The sequence below is a fragment of the Numenius arquata genome, chromosome 2 (assembly GCF_964106895.1).
Source record: "Numenius arquata chromosome 2, bNumArq3.hap1.1, whole genome shotgun sequence".
NCBI lineage: Eukaryota > Metazoa > Chordata > Aves > Charadriiformes > Scolopacidae > Numenius > Numenius arquata.
Genome location: NC_133577.1, coordinates 125,998,356 through 126,016,471, shown reverse-complemented (window position 1 = coordinate 126,016,471; position 18,116 = coordinate 125,998,356). Strand labels below are relative to the sequence as shown.

Here is an 18,116-nt window from a genome sequence, read left to right as displayed (position 1 = left end):
GAGCTAGAGATGGGAATATCATCTCCCCACCCTCTTCCCCCTGCTGTCCTACTTAATTGAATTTTTTTTTTTTTCCAAAAGCTCTGACTGGCGGTTTATATTGTAAGCCGTATGGACTGATGTATAAGATCCCAATTATTCCCTGCCTCCAAGATCTAGAAATGTAAATGGACCAAATGTGAACTCGAGAAGAGATGCTGAGCAGCTGCTTTGATTTTCTCACTGGTGTTGATTGACCGATGGCCTTCCATCTCAAAAAGCAATGACTCAATTAGGATTTAGGCTGGGAGGGTACATGGAGAGGCTGGCAGAGGAGAAGCAACGCAGGCAGGCCAGTGGTGTTTCCATCAAGCTGCAGATCAGGCTGTAGATGCAGTACTGGTGTGTGAGTCCAGTGCCACCAATTGCTTATCAGTATCTCCACAGCACTTTCTGAGTTTACGTTTGGACATCTCTCATCCGCCAGTCAGCCCAGACTATTACAGCTCAGCTTGTGCAGTGGTGGTTTCTTTAGGGACAGCCTAGTTAGTAATGACATGAAATTGCCATGTTGCTATAAGCCTGATTTGTATGTATTTATTTACCCTGCCACCACGGATATAATCCAGTACTGCATCTGCTTACGCACACACACAGCTTTTATCAGCATCTAGTGCAAATATCTAATAAGTATTATCAAGCTGCAGATGTAGAAGTTGACCCCTTTCTTCAAAAGTAAACCAGAAAGCCCCAACACACTGTACGGACGTGCTGGCCATTCTCTTCCCAGTCATTACACACGCAGCGGGAGAGTTCAGGAATTTGCTAAAAGCTGTCATTGTCCTATACAAAAAAAATGTACATTGAAATTCTTCAGATACTTTTACAGCTATTAGCCATTTAAAACTGTTTAATATAAGTGGCTTATTTCAGAGAGCAAGAAAAGCAGATTCTGGCAATTCTGCCCTTGATATCTTTTCTATCTGTGTCGCACTTTAGTCAAAATTTACATAATAATGGGTAGGGAAGTGTTGTGGCACACGAACCGGTGCATATTAGTTCTTAGTTGCTTTCCCAAAAGGTTTGAAAATGCAGCAGATTTAATCTAGGTCAAAAAAAAAAAAAAAAGAAAAAAAAAAAACACTTCCATTTTGTAGGCAGAGGACATTTATAGAGAGCATTTGTATTCACAAGGGTACGGGAATGACAGAGTGCGACTCCTCCAAAAGAGCTCCCCGGTGCAGCTGAAGGCTGACAGCAAACTAGGACTTGTGGCCAATTAACAGAAAGGCCGTCATAACTTGCAAGGCATAGAGAGAAAAAATTGAGCTCCGTGGGATCATTTTTCACTGGCCATTTACAGGGCTGTTACCAGCCTGGAGCATTTGTGCTTTAATGCGGTAGGGGCAGTTGGGGGCATGCTGGGGCCGGTGCGTTGCCACCCTGGATGTTACAACTGGGAGGAAAAATGGAGCACAGGGTGGAATTTGGCACGTCCTGGTTGTGAATCCTTCTCGCATCCGAGCCCCTGCCTACCTTCAGCTAATGTATTAATATTAGAAGTGGCATCGCTATAATATGTGCTGTCATTAGAGTGGCGATGCGGTTTCCTGGCTGGTGACAGGATTGGTAATACGGTTTCCATCAGGGTGCCAATTATATCAAACTATTAGCAAACTTAAGCTAATTGGGAGGCAGCATCGTTAAAGGTTGATTTCTGCAGTATATGGCAATTCTATCAGGGATTGCTTCGGGAGTGAATCATTGACATCGTTCTCTAGTGCCTCCATCTACAACAGAGCAAGAGGATGGTGCAAGTAGGAATCAAAATGCATCCCTGCCTTTACCACCCTCTTTTTCTGTTCAGCAGAATTACAGAAGTAGTTGGATTTGTATTTCTGGAAAGGTTTTTTGCTCTCCTTTGTCAAGAATGTCTGTATTTACTATTCAAGCAGTTCATGTTTCTCTCTGTTTTTGTATGGAATCACCCAACCAAAATCTCTTAAGACTTTGATACACCTCTCCTAATATGAGACTGGTGTTTTCCGTGCAGGTTAGCTAATTGCACTAAAATCTGTAATACAGAAGAAACGCCAGACAAGGCTCCCATTGCACTGCACCAAATTTAACGAATGTGAAAAACTTGTTGCCCAACCACACACCTGAGCTCCTGTAGCAGTAGTTCTCTTCAGTGGCTTTACTGGAAGAGAATTTTTTATGTCTTCATTGCTTTTTGGAAAATGACAGTGAAGGTCATGGTGGGTTTGGTTGCAAATCACACTGTTCAGGCAGCTGTTTGTGATTTACAGAGCACGTATTTCAGCATTCGGGTGAAGAGCTGGAATGCAAGAGACCCTTTTAAAAGGCAGCTCCATTAAATCGCAGTGTAACGTTTAAATTTTGGTAGTGGAAGAGTGAATGTGGAAATCAGGAGAGGAACATTTGGAGGGGAAAAATAAAAAGAAATCCTGCTTAACTTAAACTGGCTTGAACTGCGCTGGATTGACAAGAAGCTACTGTCCCCATTGAGATTCTAAGCTTGTATGAAGCCAGCACCTGTTCTGCTTGCAAATGCACACACAAAAATGAGCTTCATTCACAGAAAGAAAGAAACATAGCGGGACTTCACTCATTTAGCCTTCCAGGGCCTTCAGTCCCTTGATCTGTCAGCCCCTTAGAATTCAAACGCAGCCTTTAAAGGAATTTTCAATTCACAACATGATGACTTTGTTGATGTCCTGAATGTGAATGTATTTTGAATTGAATTTGTCTGCCAGGATTCCATTACTTGCTAAAAGAATACAGAGTTCAATCATCAGATAATCATTATAGCTGTTTTGAAGTGTTTATTTTATTAGTCTAGAAGGTAAAGCAAATTTCATACTTTTAAGTTGTTGCAGGCTTTGCAGGCGCACTGATAAGCTCTTGTATTTCTATACCCTGTGGTTAGGGTTCAGATACTGGCAGCAGGTGATAATATGCACAACGCAGGAGAGATCCAAACTGACAAATTTTGACAGTTGAAAACTATAGAAACTCATAAATCAGACCAAAGAATGTAAGGGTGGGGTTTTTTTTTTCCTCCTGCATCTTTTCTCTTTTAATTCCCCAAAGTTAAATTTTCAGGCCTGGGAAAATTGCAGCACGTTTTTCTTCAAGAAAATCAAAACCTCACAGCATCTTGTAGAATAGCGCGTTGTAATTCCTGTCCACATCCAAAGGTTATTTTCTTATATTGATGGACATGTGTAATTCCTGGTAACTTTAACCTCGGAACCGTGTATGCAGTTTAGAGAGCTGTAAGAGACTCAAAGCAAGATGGAGGTTGCCGTATTCATTCAAGCATGAAATCCTGGCTGAGAGATTAAGCCTCTTAAGTAGATCCCAGTGCCGTTAAAAGCCAGCGAGGACCGTGTAAGCCATATCTCCGAGTGGAGGAAAGCTTCCTTTTGTTAGTTGTTCAAAATTAGGAATGTAAACAGCTCTCATGGAGTAATTAGTCTGTGCTTGAATTGGGAGAGAGTGATAAAAATAACAACACAACGGAGCTCCTAGCGCTGTCGTACGGCTGTATCTGACAGCCTAACAAAGCCCTGTCTGCTCTGCCAGGTGGATGGGGGCAAGGGTTTCACAGGTGGCTAATTTGAGTTGTAGAGCAGAAGTCACACAGGAGGAGAAGTCCCGTTGCAGGAGGTCACTAACAGCTCTTTGAAAAAAATCATCTTGCTCACAAGAGGAGTGGCATTTTTTGAAGTTTTGTGGTGAAGACACTGCAATTTGTTTAATTCCACAAGGCATACAAATGTCCCCCAGAAACCCAGGTTCGCTGTTCAGCAGAAATTCATGGGTACGGTGGTTTGAGAGTCCTCAACATTTGCTCTTTCTTTGCCCATCCCTAACTTCTAAATGGTTGCTTTAGTGAAGCCGTGGCTGCATGATCCCCATGAAATCCGTTGCTGCCATCTCTGACAGTGACTCAAGTAAAGCTGTTTCTAGCCATACGCAAGGCTGTTTGCCCCTGTCGGTGTCTTGCTAAACAGGTTTCTGTGGAAATTAAATAAATAAAATCTCCTCCACTGGTGCTAATTGGTGCCTTTGGCAGCCTGAGCAGGGGCTTGTGAATTGAATGTGTCATGGAGAATTGAATGTGTCAACTCTCTCCCAATGGCTGGGACCTTGAGGTCTTTTTCTGGCACTAAATTTCCTTTGAAAAAAAAAAAAAAGAAAAAGAAAAAAAAAAAAAAAGAGAGAGAAAACAAGCTGAAATCAGAGATCTTTTCCCTTTTTTTTTTTAATGAGGTGTTGAAGTTGATCATTGTAGTGTACACACCGCGGCGTTTTCTCATCAGATGCTTTGAGAAGTAGGGCTGGTTTCTGCCGTTGTTTCTCAGGCATCCCATTTGTTGCTATCAGACGCTGTGCAGCGCGGGGTGGCAGGTTTTATTCAGTCTGTTCAAGCATCTGGCAGGATAGCCATGAAGTTGTTGCCGATGTCCTTAAGGGACTGGAGGGATCCGCATGATTCATTCAGTATTTTTTCTAGGTACAAAGAAGAGATGTCTTACACTGTAGTAAGTACAGTTCCAAGTAGAGCACAACCAGCGTACCAAAAGGCAGGAGATTTGCTGCTTTGGAGGCACTGACTGGCAGCACAAATTCCTGTTCCTTTGGTCAAGAAGCTACTAGCCCACATGGAGTTAAACTGGGCTATATTTCAGGCTGTTGAGGATCAGCAGAACCATGTCCACAAACCAATTCACCTTCTAAGTTGTCCTGACTAGGAGGGGAGAAGGTTATCACTGTCAGGCTTTGAGTTATTTGGATGTCAGAAAAGTTTAGTTGCGGTTCAAGCTGCTGTCAGGTTTGTTGGTGATGAAGCCAAGATTATGTGTGCAGGGGGCTGGAGGGAGGAGGGTTGGGTTTTTTTTCTTTTCTCTTAGTAGGAAATGTACTTTTTCTTTTCCAGCGTTGTCACCAATTTGTCTTTGGCAATATTACATTTTCTTAGGGAAGATGGAGGAAGGAAACTCATTTCCTAGTTGTGTTTCAGGGGGGGCTAGCTGCAAGTCCTAAAGCGTAGATTAACCCTGTACTCTTACATGGGCATCTTCCCTTCCTATGTTTTGGCAGAAAGGGCTGAATTTGGTACTTTCTCCAATGGGTCGTGGTAATGAGCCAAAGGGATTTTACACTGGAGGCATCTTCAAAGCCAACCCACTGGAGCTGCAGCGGTTTGCGTCACTTGGCAGCAAGCACCTCTGGAAAGTCCATAGGCTGAGCTATAGCATTTCCTGTGACACCATGTGCACTTTTGCCTTTTCTGTTTTTCTGCATTTTCTTTTTTCCTTTTTTTTTCAGTCCAGCCCTGACGTCTTTAGCAGGATAGCTTCAGAGTCAGGTGTCCGCAACTGTTGCCCATCCTCTCCTCAAAGCACAGCAAACCGACTCTTGTTGTGTTGTGGTTTTTAAGAAGATACAAGCAAAATGAGTCCAGAGACAGATTTTACCGATATGCATTTTCAGATGCGTTGGTCCGTGAGCTTAGAAGTCTCCATTTTTGTCAGGGTCCTATGACCTGCCTGAAACATCTGCACGTTTCCCATTAAACTACTGTTTTCTCCCAGTCCTCATTCACAGAGACATTTTTCTCTCCTGCACTATTACTTCCCCAAAATGACTAGTTAAAGGGTATTTCACAGCATATTCATCTTTCAAGTGCGGTTCTTTCAAGTAGTGCCAAGAATGATAAACCAATAGATTTCAAATTTCTCCTTATCAGAATAAACCCGCAGAGCTGAAATCTAAAATGAAACTCTTTGGACCCATGGTAAAGGACATGGCAATTGCAAAGTCATTACTACTGCTTGGTATTTATGTTAAAAAGCTAATAATCCAAATGAAGAAACAATAAAAGACAGATTTTGGAGCTGACTGGCAGGATAGGAAAACATCACAATGCTTTTTCAAAGTCACACTGTTAAATATCACAAACTCGGATTTGTTTCCCATTTTAATTCCAGAGTAAAATAAAGCAATTTTTCAGAATTTGCTAGTGAAATAGAAGATTTAGAAACACTCACAGGAAGCACAAACCTTAACAGGCTGTGGCCATCTTTAATACTCATCCCTCCCAAACAGTGTTCGGCTCAGTGAAATAATTATTAAACCATCCCTATCGTACACTGTGAAATTTTAAGGAACCTGTTGGCAATATGGGAAATGTTTCTCCCAGCTGCATTAAATCTGCATTACCTGCCCACCCATGCATTGTATTGCCTGCAAGTGTTGGGGATAAACTCGCTGCATTCCAGCTGGGAATACGTGATTACCTTTGCTTGTTATAAGGATGATGGTCGTTGCTGCCCCGGCTGCAAAGCCAGAGGGAGCATTCACAGTGCAACTCATGGCTTGAGCCAAGCGAGAGGCAGCGGAGGGGCAGTTCTGGATCCAGCCCTCCCTTCCAAGGTGTGCTATGGGCCACCTCCACGTGGTTACTGGAGATGTTTGCTGGCTGTGTGCTTCTCTGCACGCTTTCTCCTAGGTCTCCTTTGCTGTTATGGGGTTGCTGCGAGGTTGAACAAAAGCAGGCATATCAGGTGGGACGTGATGCTTCACCTTGGTTAACATTACGGAGCGGGTGCAAGCAAGGGCTTTGCTTACTGCCCAAAGGACAGATTATTTTATTTGTCATGCTCTGAGGGAACACCGAGGCTCGAGACCTCATGTTTCTTCTATTTACTGTTTGGTTTTGGTATTTCTCTGGAGTGGCAACAAATCTCTGTGATTAAGAGAACAGGATTGTTTTCTGATTAATTAGTAAAATCTGCATCGTCTTCTTTGGTATGAAGTCAGTTTTTGCTTCAGTAGCTACCTCTCTCCCAGCCAGTGTTACCCAGCACATTTTCCCCTCTCCCTGTTGCGACTGAGTCATGGAGCACCCCATCTGCAACTGCAGAGCTCCATAGGAGTTTTGGAGCCTCTTCTTAGTGTGACATGGCTCCAAAGCAGGCGCTGCTCATGTCCCCATTCAGCCCTGCACTTATGGACGGAGTAGAAGCAGATAAGGACGTGTCTACATCACTGATTTACTGTGTTGAGTGGGAGCTATTTGTGAATTTTCCTTGTTTCTATGCCTGCAATCTTGTGTTATCCACATAAATGCACAAGTGATGCTCTCAAAGTGGTTTCCCTCCCACTGGAAGTAAAATTGAAGTCACAAGCTGGAATATCATGTTGAGCATCCCACCTGCAACACAGGTGCTAGGTCCTCCCACTGTAAGCCATCCGCCCATGCTCCATGCATCCCTGGGAGCCGGCTTCATTACTGTGGGACATTACAGACTGCAAGTCAAATTTTGGTCCTTGTTTCTTTGTCCCACACCTATCGTGTTATAGCTGTCTCCTGAGGATCTACCTGAGCCCTGACCTCTCCCTGGAGCTGGTGTTGAGCTGCCTGGGTTGCGTGTGCTGCGGGAAAAGTTACTTTCCATCTTTGCAATGCAGAAAGTGGCAACAGCCTGTGTTTGGTCCCCCAGACCACTTAGTTGAATCATGCTGCCAAAGGGATAAAGAAGAGATTAAGGCAAATAAAGCTGCCTGCTTTATGCAAGGTTAGACGGATGCAGCCTCACTTGGTGCTGCCAACCATCAGCAGCCTCCACCCTCTCACCAGTGGCGAGTTCTCCTGTAGGTTATCTTGCTTCTTGCAACTGAGATGAGTGTCCTATCTCCAGTCCTACCTGGTTTCAAATGGTGGGGAGCAAACCTTAGCTCTTACGTATAAGACTCTTAAAATAAGGTCCTGCTTTAACCTGATTTTCTGCCTGGGGTGCAGCAATGAATTCCTGCTGCTTGAGCTTGCCATGTTGCTTATATTCAAAGTATAATGGGGAGCCCTCAGAAAAATATAACCTTATTTATGCTGTACAAAGCCAATTGGATTTTGGTTAACTAAGTGATTACAGTTCACTAACAATGTAGGTGTACTATAGATGCAATGCACAGGGGGTGACTTTTTATTTTAAACCATACAAGCTTTCTTTTATTCATGTCATTCAGACAGCCTCATGATAATTCACATTTCCAGCTTTCATAATGTGTTGTTCAACCACTGTTTTTTCTCCCTCCCTATTGTACTCTCACAAATCATACTCACTAATTTCTGAAAGCTTTTCATTTCTCTCTATAGGTTGTTGTTTCGTAACATTTTATACAAGAAAAGCTGCTCTTGAGGCACAGAATGCACTGCACAATATTAAAACTTTACCTGGGGTGAGTACATTTACTTTTGATCCTAATTATTTTATCGCCAGAAAAATAGCCCGTTTTTGCTCAAGATGCTGCTCGGTGCCCCAGATGACCTTGATCTCTTCAAGGCAGGGTAGCTAAACCTGATGGTCTGTCCTGTAACGGTGCCAGTCCTGTAGCAATGGCATCATCTCAAAAGGCAGTTGCTCTTCTGTAGAAAGTCCCTTGGCTGGAAACAGTGCTGATTCCTGCTGACTAGAGGCAGTTACTGAAGTGCAAGGTAGATTCAATTTTATTTATTTTTTTTTTATTTTAGCGGGAAGGAGGGAGGGAGGAGGAATAAATATATGGCAGAAAGCCACTGCACCACTGGGGCTTCCAGTTTGAAAAGGGAGAGAAAAGGAAGAGACAAAATGCACCCAGCTTTGTTAAATTCAGCCTTTATCCACCCAATTTCTAAGCAACCTGACTGCCTTGGTGTGATGGCTACACATCGGGGTACTGTAGAGCCTGGTACCACGTAGTGGCTTGCACAGTGTCACCCTGTTCCCTGCCACTGCCTCTCCTTAGCAATCTGTTCTCACCAATATATGACACCGGTGGTCAAAACAGTTGTGGTTGTGTTGTGCAAACTGTAGCTTGTGTTATCCTACGGTTCTTCAGGTAGAGAAGTATATCACTGGTAATTGCATGATTTAATGCTGAAATCTTGTTCTAATGTTTTCGTTTCTTCTGCTGCATGTAGCCAAATACTTTGGGAATGGGAAAGGAAAAATATAAAAGATGGAGGTACATTCCCTCTTGATGTAGGGGAAGTGCTTAAGTATATGGTTGGAGTGTATGGTTACAGACGTAAAAATAAATAAATGTACACAACACCGTGTAAATAAGTAGAACATTGGTTGGACTGACGGTTCTATGGCCAATATCTCCTTTAGTTCCTATGTGCTGTATGTGAAATTGGACACTATGTGTTTGAAAAATTCACATCTGGCCAGCTCACTTTATGCAACTCCTGTTATGAAACCCACCTCATCTGTCATGGAAATGACCAATGTGGAGAAGCATGTCAGATAGTTACCTGTGAGTCCTCCTAATTCTCCGAGGTAAAATGAGAGTCCTCTGTCACTTGCAAGTGAAAATGCTGGAAGAGGTGGTACAAAATCTGCAGAGGTAGGCCAGCTACAGGAAAATAAAAATTGTGCCACTTCAGATTCAAGTGATTTTTCCATCAACTGGACCTTGCAACTGGTTCTTACAAACCCCCAGTGGCAGACTTAGTTTTTGAGGATGTAGAGGACAGATGTGCCAGCCTCAGGCAGAAAGGAAGGCCCTGAGGGTCCCAGTACCCTCTAGCTCTGCAACCCCAGTTGTGGGTTCCCATCCCTGCTGCCAGAAAATGCTGAGTCCTTGGATGAAGAGCTCTAACCCAATTCAGCTAAAGTTGCAGTTAACCCAACTCGTTGTGGAATTGCTCTCCAACATACCTGTGCTGACTGGCGGGGTAGGATGGACCTCTCCCCCCAGCAGAGGTGTTCCCAAGCTGCTGGAGCAGCACCCTGCCCAGCCAGCATCCCTGGTCCAGATGGGGTGTGGGACCCTACCCTGAAGCTCTACCACGAGATCTATGCTTCGCTCCCCTTAAAAGCAGAGAGGGTCCTTCTGTTTGCTCCTCCGTTCTTCCCTGAGCCCTGTGAGCTGGCTGCTGTGTTTGAGAAATCCTAGTTATCCTTATCCCAGTGGGTGACTCAGAGGAACAGACTCCTTCACTGACCTCCCCGTGTCCATGTGGCAAAGCCGGCTCAGGCTCTGCATTGCGTCTTATTTGAGCAGGGCATCATTTCTCCTCCACTTTTGTACAGCTAACAAGCATGCAGCAGTTAAAGAGACTACCATACCTTTTGATTATTTTTTTTAACTAAAGCTCAAAAATATTTTTTTTTTTTTCCCTAATGCTACCTCTAGCTCTTTGTCATTTAAAACTTACCTTTTCAAGCTGTGTTTTTCTGCCCTGACTGTGAGGTTACAAACTTTTCTTTTAAGGAAATGTGAAAATTGCATTCCCATGACTCTGGGGCCTGGGCTTTAAAAATATTCCTGATACTGCCAGAGATGTTAAGATTTTACTTTGAGATAAGTTGTTGTACTTACTTCTTAAAGGGACACCTCTCATAAAGAGAAGCGACTCACATACAGATTTGTTATTTCTCTTTGAGAACAATTCAGCATATATTATATAACAGATTCTATATTTTGCATGTGCTGTATGCTGACATTCAGCATATATGGTGATACCGCTAAGCTGCATCTGTGTATTCCCAAAATAACTTCATTTAAGCACTCTTTCAAGTTGTGGCACACGTACTGAAAACACTTCACATTAGCAGGATTCTCCGTATATGAATTTGAGCAATTTTTATGTCGTTAGCTCTGGCCCACTAAGCAGCTTTCATGGAAGAAGCAGGAATCAGTAGTGGATAGGTTCATGTGCGAAACAGTCCGGGAGCAAATGGAAGCAGTCATCTGGCAGAATTACAATAAGGGATGAATTTGGATCAGGTTGATTTGGGCATCGTCAGCTTGCTTCCAGTAAACGAGGTATGGTATGTAGGAGGTGCGGTAATAAGGTGTCCCTAGAAAGAAAAGAATCTGTGCCTTCCACTTTTACTGTAACACCACCACGTGTCAGATAAGAGGCATCCTTACATACCCCAGGAAGACAACCTGAGGCAAAGGCAGGTGACTTATTAGTGTGAGGTAAGGAGCGGTGGCAGACGCAGGAGCAGGGGGCTGCAGGGATGCTGCGGTGCTTGGAACTCGCCTGTGTTTCACCTGCGCGCAGGTATAACCCGCACCGCTGTGGAAAGGTGGAGGGGAAAACCTCTGTGGTCATTAAATGATAGAGGCCAGATTATTCCTGGGCTTAGCCTCCTCATTTCTCAAATGCGGACTAGCTCCACCTGGCTCCATAAGCAGGTTTTGGCTCAGCACTGGTGAAGCCAAAAAAGTGGGGTTTTAGTGTGAAATTTATCCCCCTTCCAAGACTGCGTGTTCAGTTTAATTTAGGTAGTATTTGAGCAAAGCCTCCAGTGCTGTTTCTGTATCTACTTTTTGCACGGACCTCATCCGTAACAGAGATATGAAAACACGAGCGCTTTATCTGCTCCTTTGAGCTGCACCCTTTTAGTGGACATGAAGAAAATAAGACCAGACATAAATGATTAATGCAGAATCTTGGAAGAAAATATTGCAGGGTGCCTTGCTGTTTGATTACAAGCCTTGGAATTAGTCAACATTTCCATAATTCTAAACCAATATACACCTGTTTTCCCACTGTGATGTGAAGGCACAACTTAATTTAACAGAAACCCTGCTGTGCTAAATCTCTCATTAAATACCAAGCTAGTTCTGTAATTTAAAGTTGCAGCACCACTATTTTAACTGAATTGCCTTTGTATTATAAAATTAATAAGAAGTTAATGATGCACTTTGCTGTATTCTCTCAGATTTTTTTTCACAGCAACAACAACAAAAAGAAAGATAAAGAAGAAAAACATGTCACCAGCTGACATCTCAAGGCTTTTCTGGTTTTAATCATTTTCCTCGGGATAAAATTCATTTAAAAGATTTTTTTAAAATTTTTAAAAACTTTCAGCATAAGTAGGATCAAACATTGTCTTTTTACTCATGATTAGTATAATCTCTCTGTTAGTCATAATATTCCTTGTCATATAATGGAGCTTTTATCTTTTGCCCAAAATGCATTTAGATATCACTTGTTACGATAGGATTGCTACTAGGCAGAGAAAAAGATATACAGCGTTTGAGAAATACAGGCGTATTGATATATATGATACATATCAACAAAATAGGAACAGTTCTCTTCTATTTACTTGGTGCTGGCATCATGAGTAGCTTTTATGTCTTGTAAATGAATAGCGTTAGCTTCCAGATGTGTCTTTTCAAATATAACATGCTAGCACATAGCTCATATCCGAGCTCACAGGGATGCAGTTTGTATTATTCAACTTACAGTCAGGTTTTCTCAGAACATTGGTCTGAATTTTGTTTCAGAAGGCAGAAGGGAGAAAAGGCAAAACCTCGACTGGAATGTAGTAATGATCTTAGAGATGTGCTTCTTTGGGATGAGATGTAGAACCGAGGCCTTAACTAGTCTCATCTTCATTAAGAATCTCATGGCTTTGTTAGAGGTGTTTAACTTCTATTCCCTAAACAAAATAATCCAATAAATTCCTCCCATCTAAATTTATTCTCTACCTTCAGTTAGATGTAATAATCTTAGTCCCCATCGTGCTCTAATTTGCTGCTTAGTGAAAATTGGCTTCTGTACAGACAGCAAACCTCGAAGAGCTCTATGCAGGGACTTCTTTAGCTGCCTTTGTGGCACTGACATTTTTTGTTTGTTTTACTTTTAAAGTGCATTAGTTTTAAAAGAGAATGTGCTCTCTTTTGGTAACTAGTGAACCTGGTCGGATTTCCTGGCAAGAGATAAGTGCAGAAAGATAACACAAGAACACTTTGTGTTGGTCAAATTCTTGGAGCCCAGTTACTGAATAAATACACCTTTAATCTCATGCAGAACCCATTTGAAGTCAGGAATTGATGGGAATCCATTGGTAAAATCCACACCTAAAACTCTTTGGAGTCTTTGTTTTGTATTTGAAGTTAGGTTTAGATTGGTTTAGTGGTGGATGTGGCAGTGATTATCTTAAAGGTCTTTCCAACCTAAATGATTCTATGATTCATCTGACAATGCAATGATTATTTGTTGCCTGTATGTATATTTTTGCATAAATCCTCATAGCGAAGCTTATCACAGAAATAATTAACAGCCCGCACTGATTTAGGTCTCAGCACTCCTGTGTGTTCAACAGACTAATGGTTTACGTGGTTCTTATTTCAAGTGGGATACACATATTCCAAGTAGCACCAAATCGTTTGTATTGAAGTTCTGGCATGAAATTAGGACTTTAGGTGTATGAATCAATTTAATTAAGGGTTTAACAATGGAGAAATACAGTTTTGAAAAAGCTCTTAAAATTTTAACAGCAAGGTGGAGTTTGTAAGATCTAACTGTCTTGTAAAATATTAATGACTTCCTTTTTTGCCAGATGTTGTCAAGGGAAAGATGTTTCAGTTTTTACGTTTTAAGACTCACTACTGATTTTATTAAGTGCTATTTACATGATAGGCAAACAGGACTGTCTTAGAGGGAACTTCACCCTAAGTATTCTGCACTGGCTGTAAGGAAACCTCAGGGTCCATTTAAGGCTGTAGAATATGAAAAACTGATTTTTTAAAGAGGAATTTAGATCATTCTTTTGGTGCCCGTTCACAGTAGGGTTCATTCTGCCCTACACCAGGCTGACAATAATCAGCACGATGCCAGTCCATGTTGGGGCTTCCCCTCACCCCCACAGACCAGCTCTGGTTTCACATTGAGTGTCAAGCACACTTGATCTCACTACGTGCCACGGTGTGGGTATTGCATGTACCGGCAAGGCAGCGCCCGATGACCCCCCGGGGGCACAGGGCTTCAGGGGTTGTAACATGGGAGAGAAATCTCAGCACTGTGCTGAATCAGTTTAGCAGGTTATTTAACCTTCAGAATAATCTGCTTCAAAATGCAGGCATCCATGACGACTTACTGCGAATCCACGTTCACTTTCTGATAAAATACCGTTTGTCCAACAAGAAGCAAAAAGCCAACTATATTTCTGATTTTCGCTTTACATCATGAGTTCATTTCTAATGAATATCCTGGCACTCTTCTTTCTGGAGTAGCGTTTTAATATCCAGTTCCCTTCTCTGCTTTAGGCCTTATAAGTTGTCAGTACTGTGTGAACATTATGTAAAAATTACCTGTAATAAAAAGGTAATCATCCAATATGACTTGAATAATAGCCTGACTATGAGATATCAGTGACTTTGAGAGATTTTGACAAACAGAAAGGGAATTCAAAGAGCAATTAAGTTAGTTACGGGATTGGAGTGATTGATTTATGATGACAAATTAAACTAATTCAGTACCCATATAGCATGGCCAAATGCTGTTTAATGGAGGATCTGAAAAGTCTAGAACTGTTTAAATGATAAAAAATAACCAGATGGGAAAGTGGAGAATTCCCAGGGAGCGCCTGTTCCTAGGAACTGAGCTATAAGACGTTGAATGAGGTTGAGAAAGTGAATCTGGCCCACTTCTTCCTTTAAAATACTATGCGAATGGAACCACTTCATAGTACATTTTGTCCAGCTCAGAAGACATTAGTTTTTTATTACGCAAATATACCACTTCCACCTCTGCCCTCAAAAAAAGTTGCACTGACTTTAGTACTTAATTGAAGAATCAGTATTTGCACTAAATTCAGGTACCTTAGTAGAAGGGTTAGGTTTGCATCTACCATTAATGTGGAAGACAGAATAGATCACCAGCCCTGAGTTCATAAAATAGTAAAAAGTGACTTAGGAGCCCAATGAAGTCCCTGTAAGCAGCTGAACTTGCAGCTTAATGGCAGAACTATGGGTGTTGTCCAGGGGTAGAGAGAGGAAAATATTGACTAAATGACAATAACTTCTCTAAATTGAGCAAAACATTTAGTACATAATTATCTTGTCCCTTTTACTCAATGAAGGATGGGGACAGGTTCACCTTCCCACACAGCCTGGTCAAGCTTTCTGGCATGCAGGAGAATGCAGTTCATATCCTCTCTGGCTTGTTTGTTGTAAGGATTTAACTTGAATTGACCTAACAGAGCCTTCACCACTAGATCTAGCTGAGATTGGAGGTCACTGTTTCTCCTCTTGAAGCAGTGTACAAAAATATTAAACTCTTGTGGAACTGAGAGAAAGCAAGTAAAAGCACTTGGTTGCCTAGTACTGAGGGCAGTGACTCAAAAATTGTGATATCTGGATATGAGTCCGTGCTGCAATAAGTATTTTTATTATTTGGAAAAGCTTCAAATGTTTGGAAGATACTGTCCAAGAAAAGGGAAGTGCAGGATGATCCATTGACCTGAAGCACTGGGAGAAGGAGGCTGAACCTTGATTTGCCTTACTTGCCGGGGGTGGGGGCGGGGGGGAGGGGGTGGCAATATGCCCCAGCCTAACCCCTGGGGTATGTCAGCAGGGCGCAGAGCTGCTGGGGGTGGGCATCAGTGAGCTGTTGCAGATCTTAGACATTCTTATATCAGAACTGTTGCTTTTCCCTGGTGTAGCAGATCAGCTGACGAGCAAGAGCACATTAGCCCAGCTGCAAATGCAGTTAGACGCACACTAGCTTTTTTAGATAGCTCTTTTGGAGTAGTTCAGGATTCTTTTTTGCACAGTTTTGCAGTATAATAATATTGGGATGGAAACAAAGTATTGTATAATACAGGCTTAACCTCAGAAAAATTCTCTAATGTGAAGCCCATCCCCAAAAGACCAATCTGTTCTGGCGTGTGACCTCCAATTTCCATAACCCTGGGCAGTTGAGGTCATTGCTTTGTGCAATGCCTACAGAATTTTATGTCCAACTTAGAACATCTTATTCAGGGAGGATCTCTTCACAGGATATGGCTTTCAAGCTGGGTACCCAAAACTCACTGACTGGAGAACCTTTTGCTGTGCACTTCAGAACGGAAAGCTCTGAACAAAATTGAGAGGCCATCACTGGAGTACTCTAGGGTATTGCAAAGCTCACCAAGATTTAGGTGGGATGCTTAGCTAAGGGTAATAGCCTGGGCGCTCTGTTAAACAGCTCTTTATCCTCCTGCTGGTGTTAGCTGTTTTCTGTTATCTGAAACAGAAAGTACAGGTGCTTCAGTCAGCCTCATTAGCACCATGACACAAGCTATTAAAATTGTCTTCGTAATGAAAAACTAGTTCAGGGAGCCTTCCTAGCTGTCTGACTACTCCTACAGCAGTGAAATTAGAAAGGCAAATCATAAACAACATTGCAGGCATCAGGAAGTAACATCATTAGAGGTGCCCTTGGATGCCATTTACCTGCCTCAATAGCAATGTTTGGTGCCCATGGATCTGAGTTATGTTATAACTAAAGAGCCTGGGCTTCGTGACATGTTTATAACAGAGAGATTGTTTGTTCAGCATTCTTCTGCCACGGTGTCCAACCCTGTGAGCTGTGCGGCTTCTTTCAGAGACCTCTGCTGTGTCGTCTGTGGCTCTGTACATTGCTGTCCAAGGGATGCAATGTTGGCTCAGTTAGTGTTTGTACTCCCAAGGTGGTGCAGGAAGCTGAGGAATCCCTAGGTAGCTTCCTCCCATCTCAACTAGGTAATGAACCACGCTGTTTAGATACTCTGTGCTGTTCTATGTGACAGCATACATGGTGAGAGAGAAAATGTAAGTTCTGTCTTCTCTGTGGTCATTAGAAACCCCATAATATGCCCTGGAACACCAGGTGAAACTGGGTGGCTTGATCTTTAAGGTCCCTTTCAACCTGAACCATTCTATGATTCTATGACTGAGCCTCCTGCTCTAATGACACACTTTGGGCAATTATATTCTGTCTAATTAAAAATACTCTTTACAGACCCAGAGAGGTAATTGATTTTTTGCTCGTTCTCCAGAAGAAATTATCATCTTCGTCAGCTTAGTTGGAAGAGCCACTTCTTTGTCTGCTCTTCCCCCATGGTGCACAGAGCAATCCTTTCTCCTCTTGCCAGTAGGGTCACTGAGGCTGCTAGAAATACTCGGGGATTCATTTGGGTGCAAGCACCTCTTTGGGGTACAGACGTATCCATCAGATTGTCGTGGTAGACACCCAAAACCTTTAGAGACACTAAAAACGGGCTGTGAATTCCCACCCTGAGAAGTTAAGGAAGACCCCTAGCGACAGAGCTTGTATTTCAGGCTGTCAGTGTACGGAGCAAGTGATCAGCACCCTCTAAACCATAAATAAAATATCATTAAAGGGTTAAATAACTTTTAATGGGAAAAGCGGGGCCAGGGTGGGCAAGGCTGTTTGTCTTACTTTTGGAACAGACCATCCTTTCACTTGCAGCTTTGCTGAAATCAGTAATGGCTTTGCTCCCAGAATGTAGCCTGAGTATCTCCAGGAGTGGAGCGAAGCAGTCATTGAAAAACACGCCACCATAACTCCATTTATTAATGGAAGCCTATCTCTATTGCCTTGTGCCAAGGAAGTTAAAAAAGCAAAAACTGCAAAAGAGAAAAAAGCATTGAACTAAACAGAGTCTTAAGCAGTGGTAAACAAAATGTAGCTTCCTTTGTGGTTGATTTTTATCCAGCTGCAGACAAATATCAAAGCGATATCAAAGGAAAGCTACCCATTAATTAATTCAGACTGACTTCACAAAGCAAGCTGGAGCTTTTGCTGATATCTGATTCTGACAACTTCCTAATCTTCACAAGTTGTCATTAAGAGTGGCATTAAAGCAGTCTGCAGTCAATCCCAGCCCTTGCCCTATTGTAACTCTGAGATGGGCTATCTCCCATCGCGGGAGCGGGGGGTACACAAGCAGGGGTTAGAATAAGCAACTTTTCTTCTTTGCAAAAGGAATTTGCAATGTATCAGGGAATCTCATGAATACATTGCCTCTGTCATTCATTCTAGGAATGCTCACCCAATCCCACTTGCTGCCATTACAATTTACAGCGAGTGGAAATTTTCTCTTCTGAAGAAGAAACACGGGGCGGGGGGGGGGGGGGGGACAGAGAAAGAAAGAAAGAAAAAAAAGCAGCTCATGTTTGAAAGGAATAATTGGAAGTCTGCAACGATCTTTAAGAAAGTATGAATAGAGCCTTATCATTGATTTCAAGATAGAGAACATAGGATTCTAGGTTGAAGAAAATAAGATTGTGGAAAATAAGACGCTAATCAGAGGATAAGAGGAGTTTTAAAGTAA

General features: G+C 42.4%; 1 protein-coding gene across 1 annotated transcript in view; it reads left to right on the top strand.

The window, feature by feature from the left end:
- Positions 1-18,116, top strand: part of CELF2 (CUGBP Elav-like family member 2) — a 244,805-nt gene that overhangs the window by 138,540 nt on the left and 88,149 nt on the right. Inside the window, exon 3 of the mRNA XM_074144550.1 lies at positions 8,168-8,250. Within this exon, the coding sequence (XP_074000651.1) occupies positions 8,168-8,250 (83 nt within the window). The remainder of the gene's footprint in view (positions 1-8,167; positions 8,251-18,116) is intronic.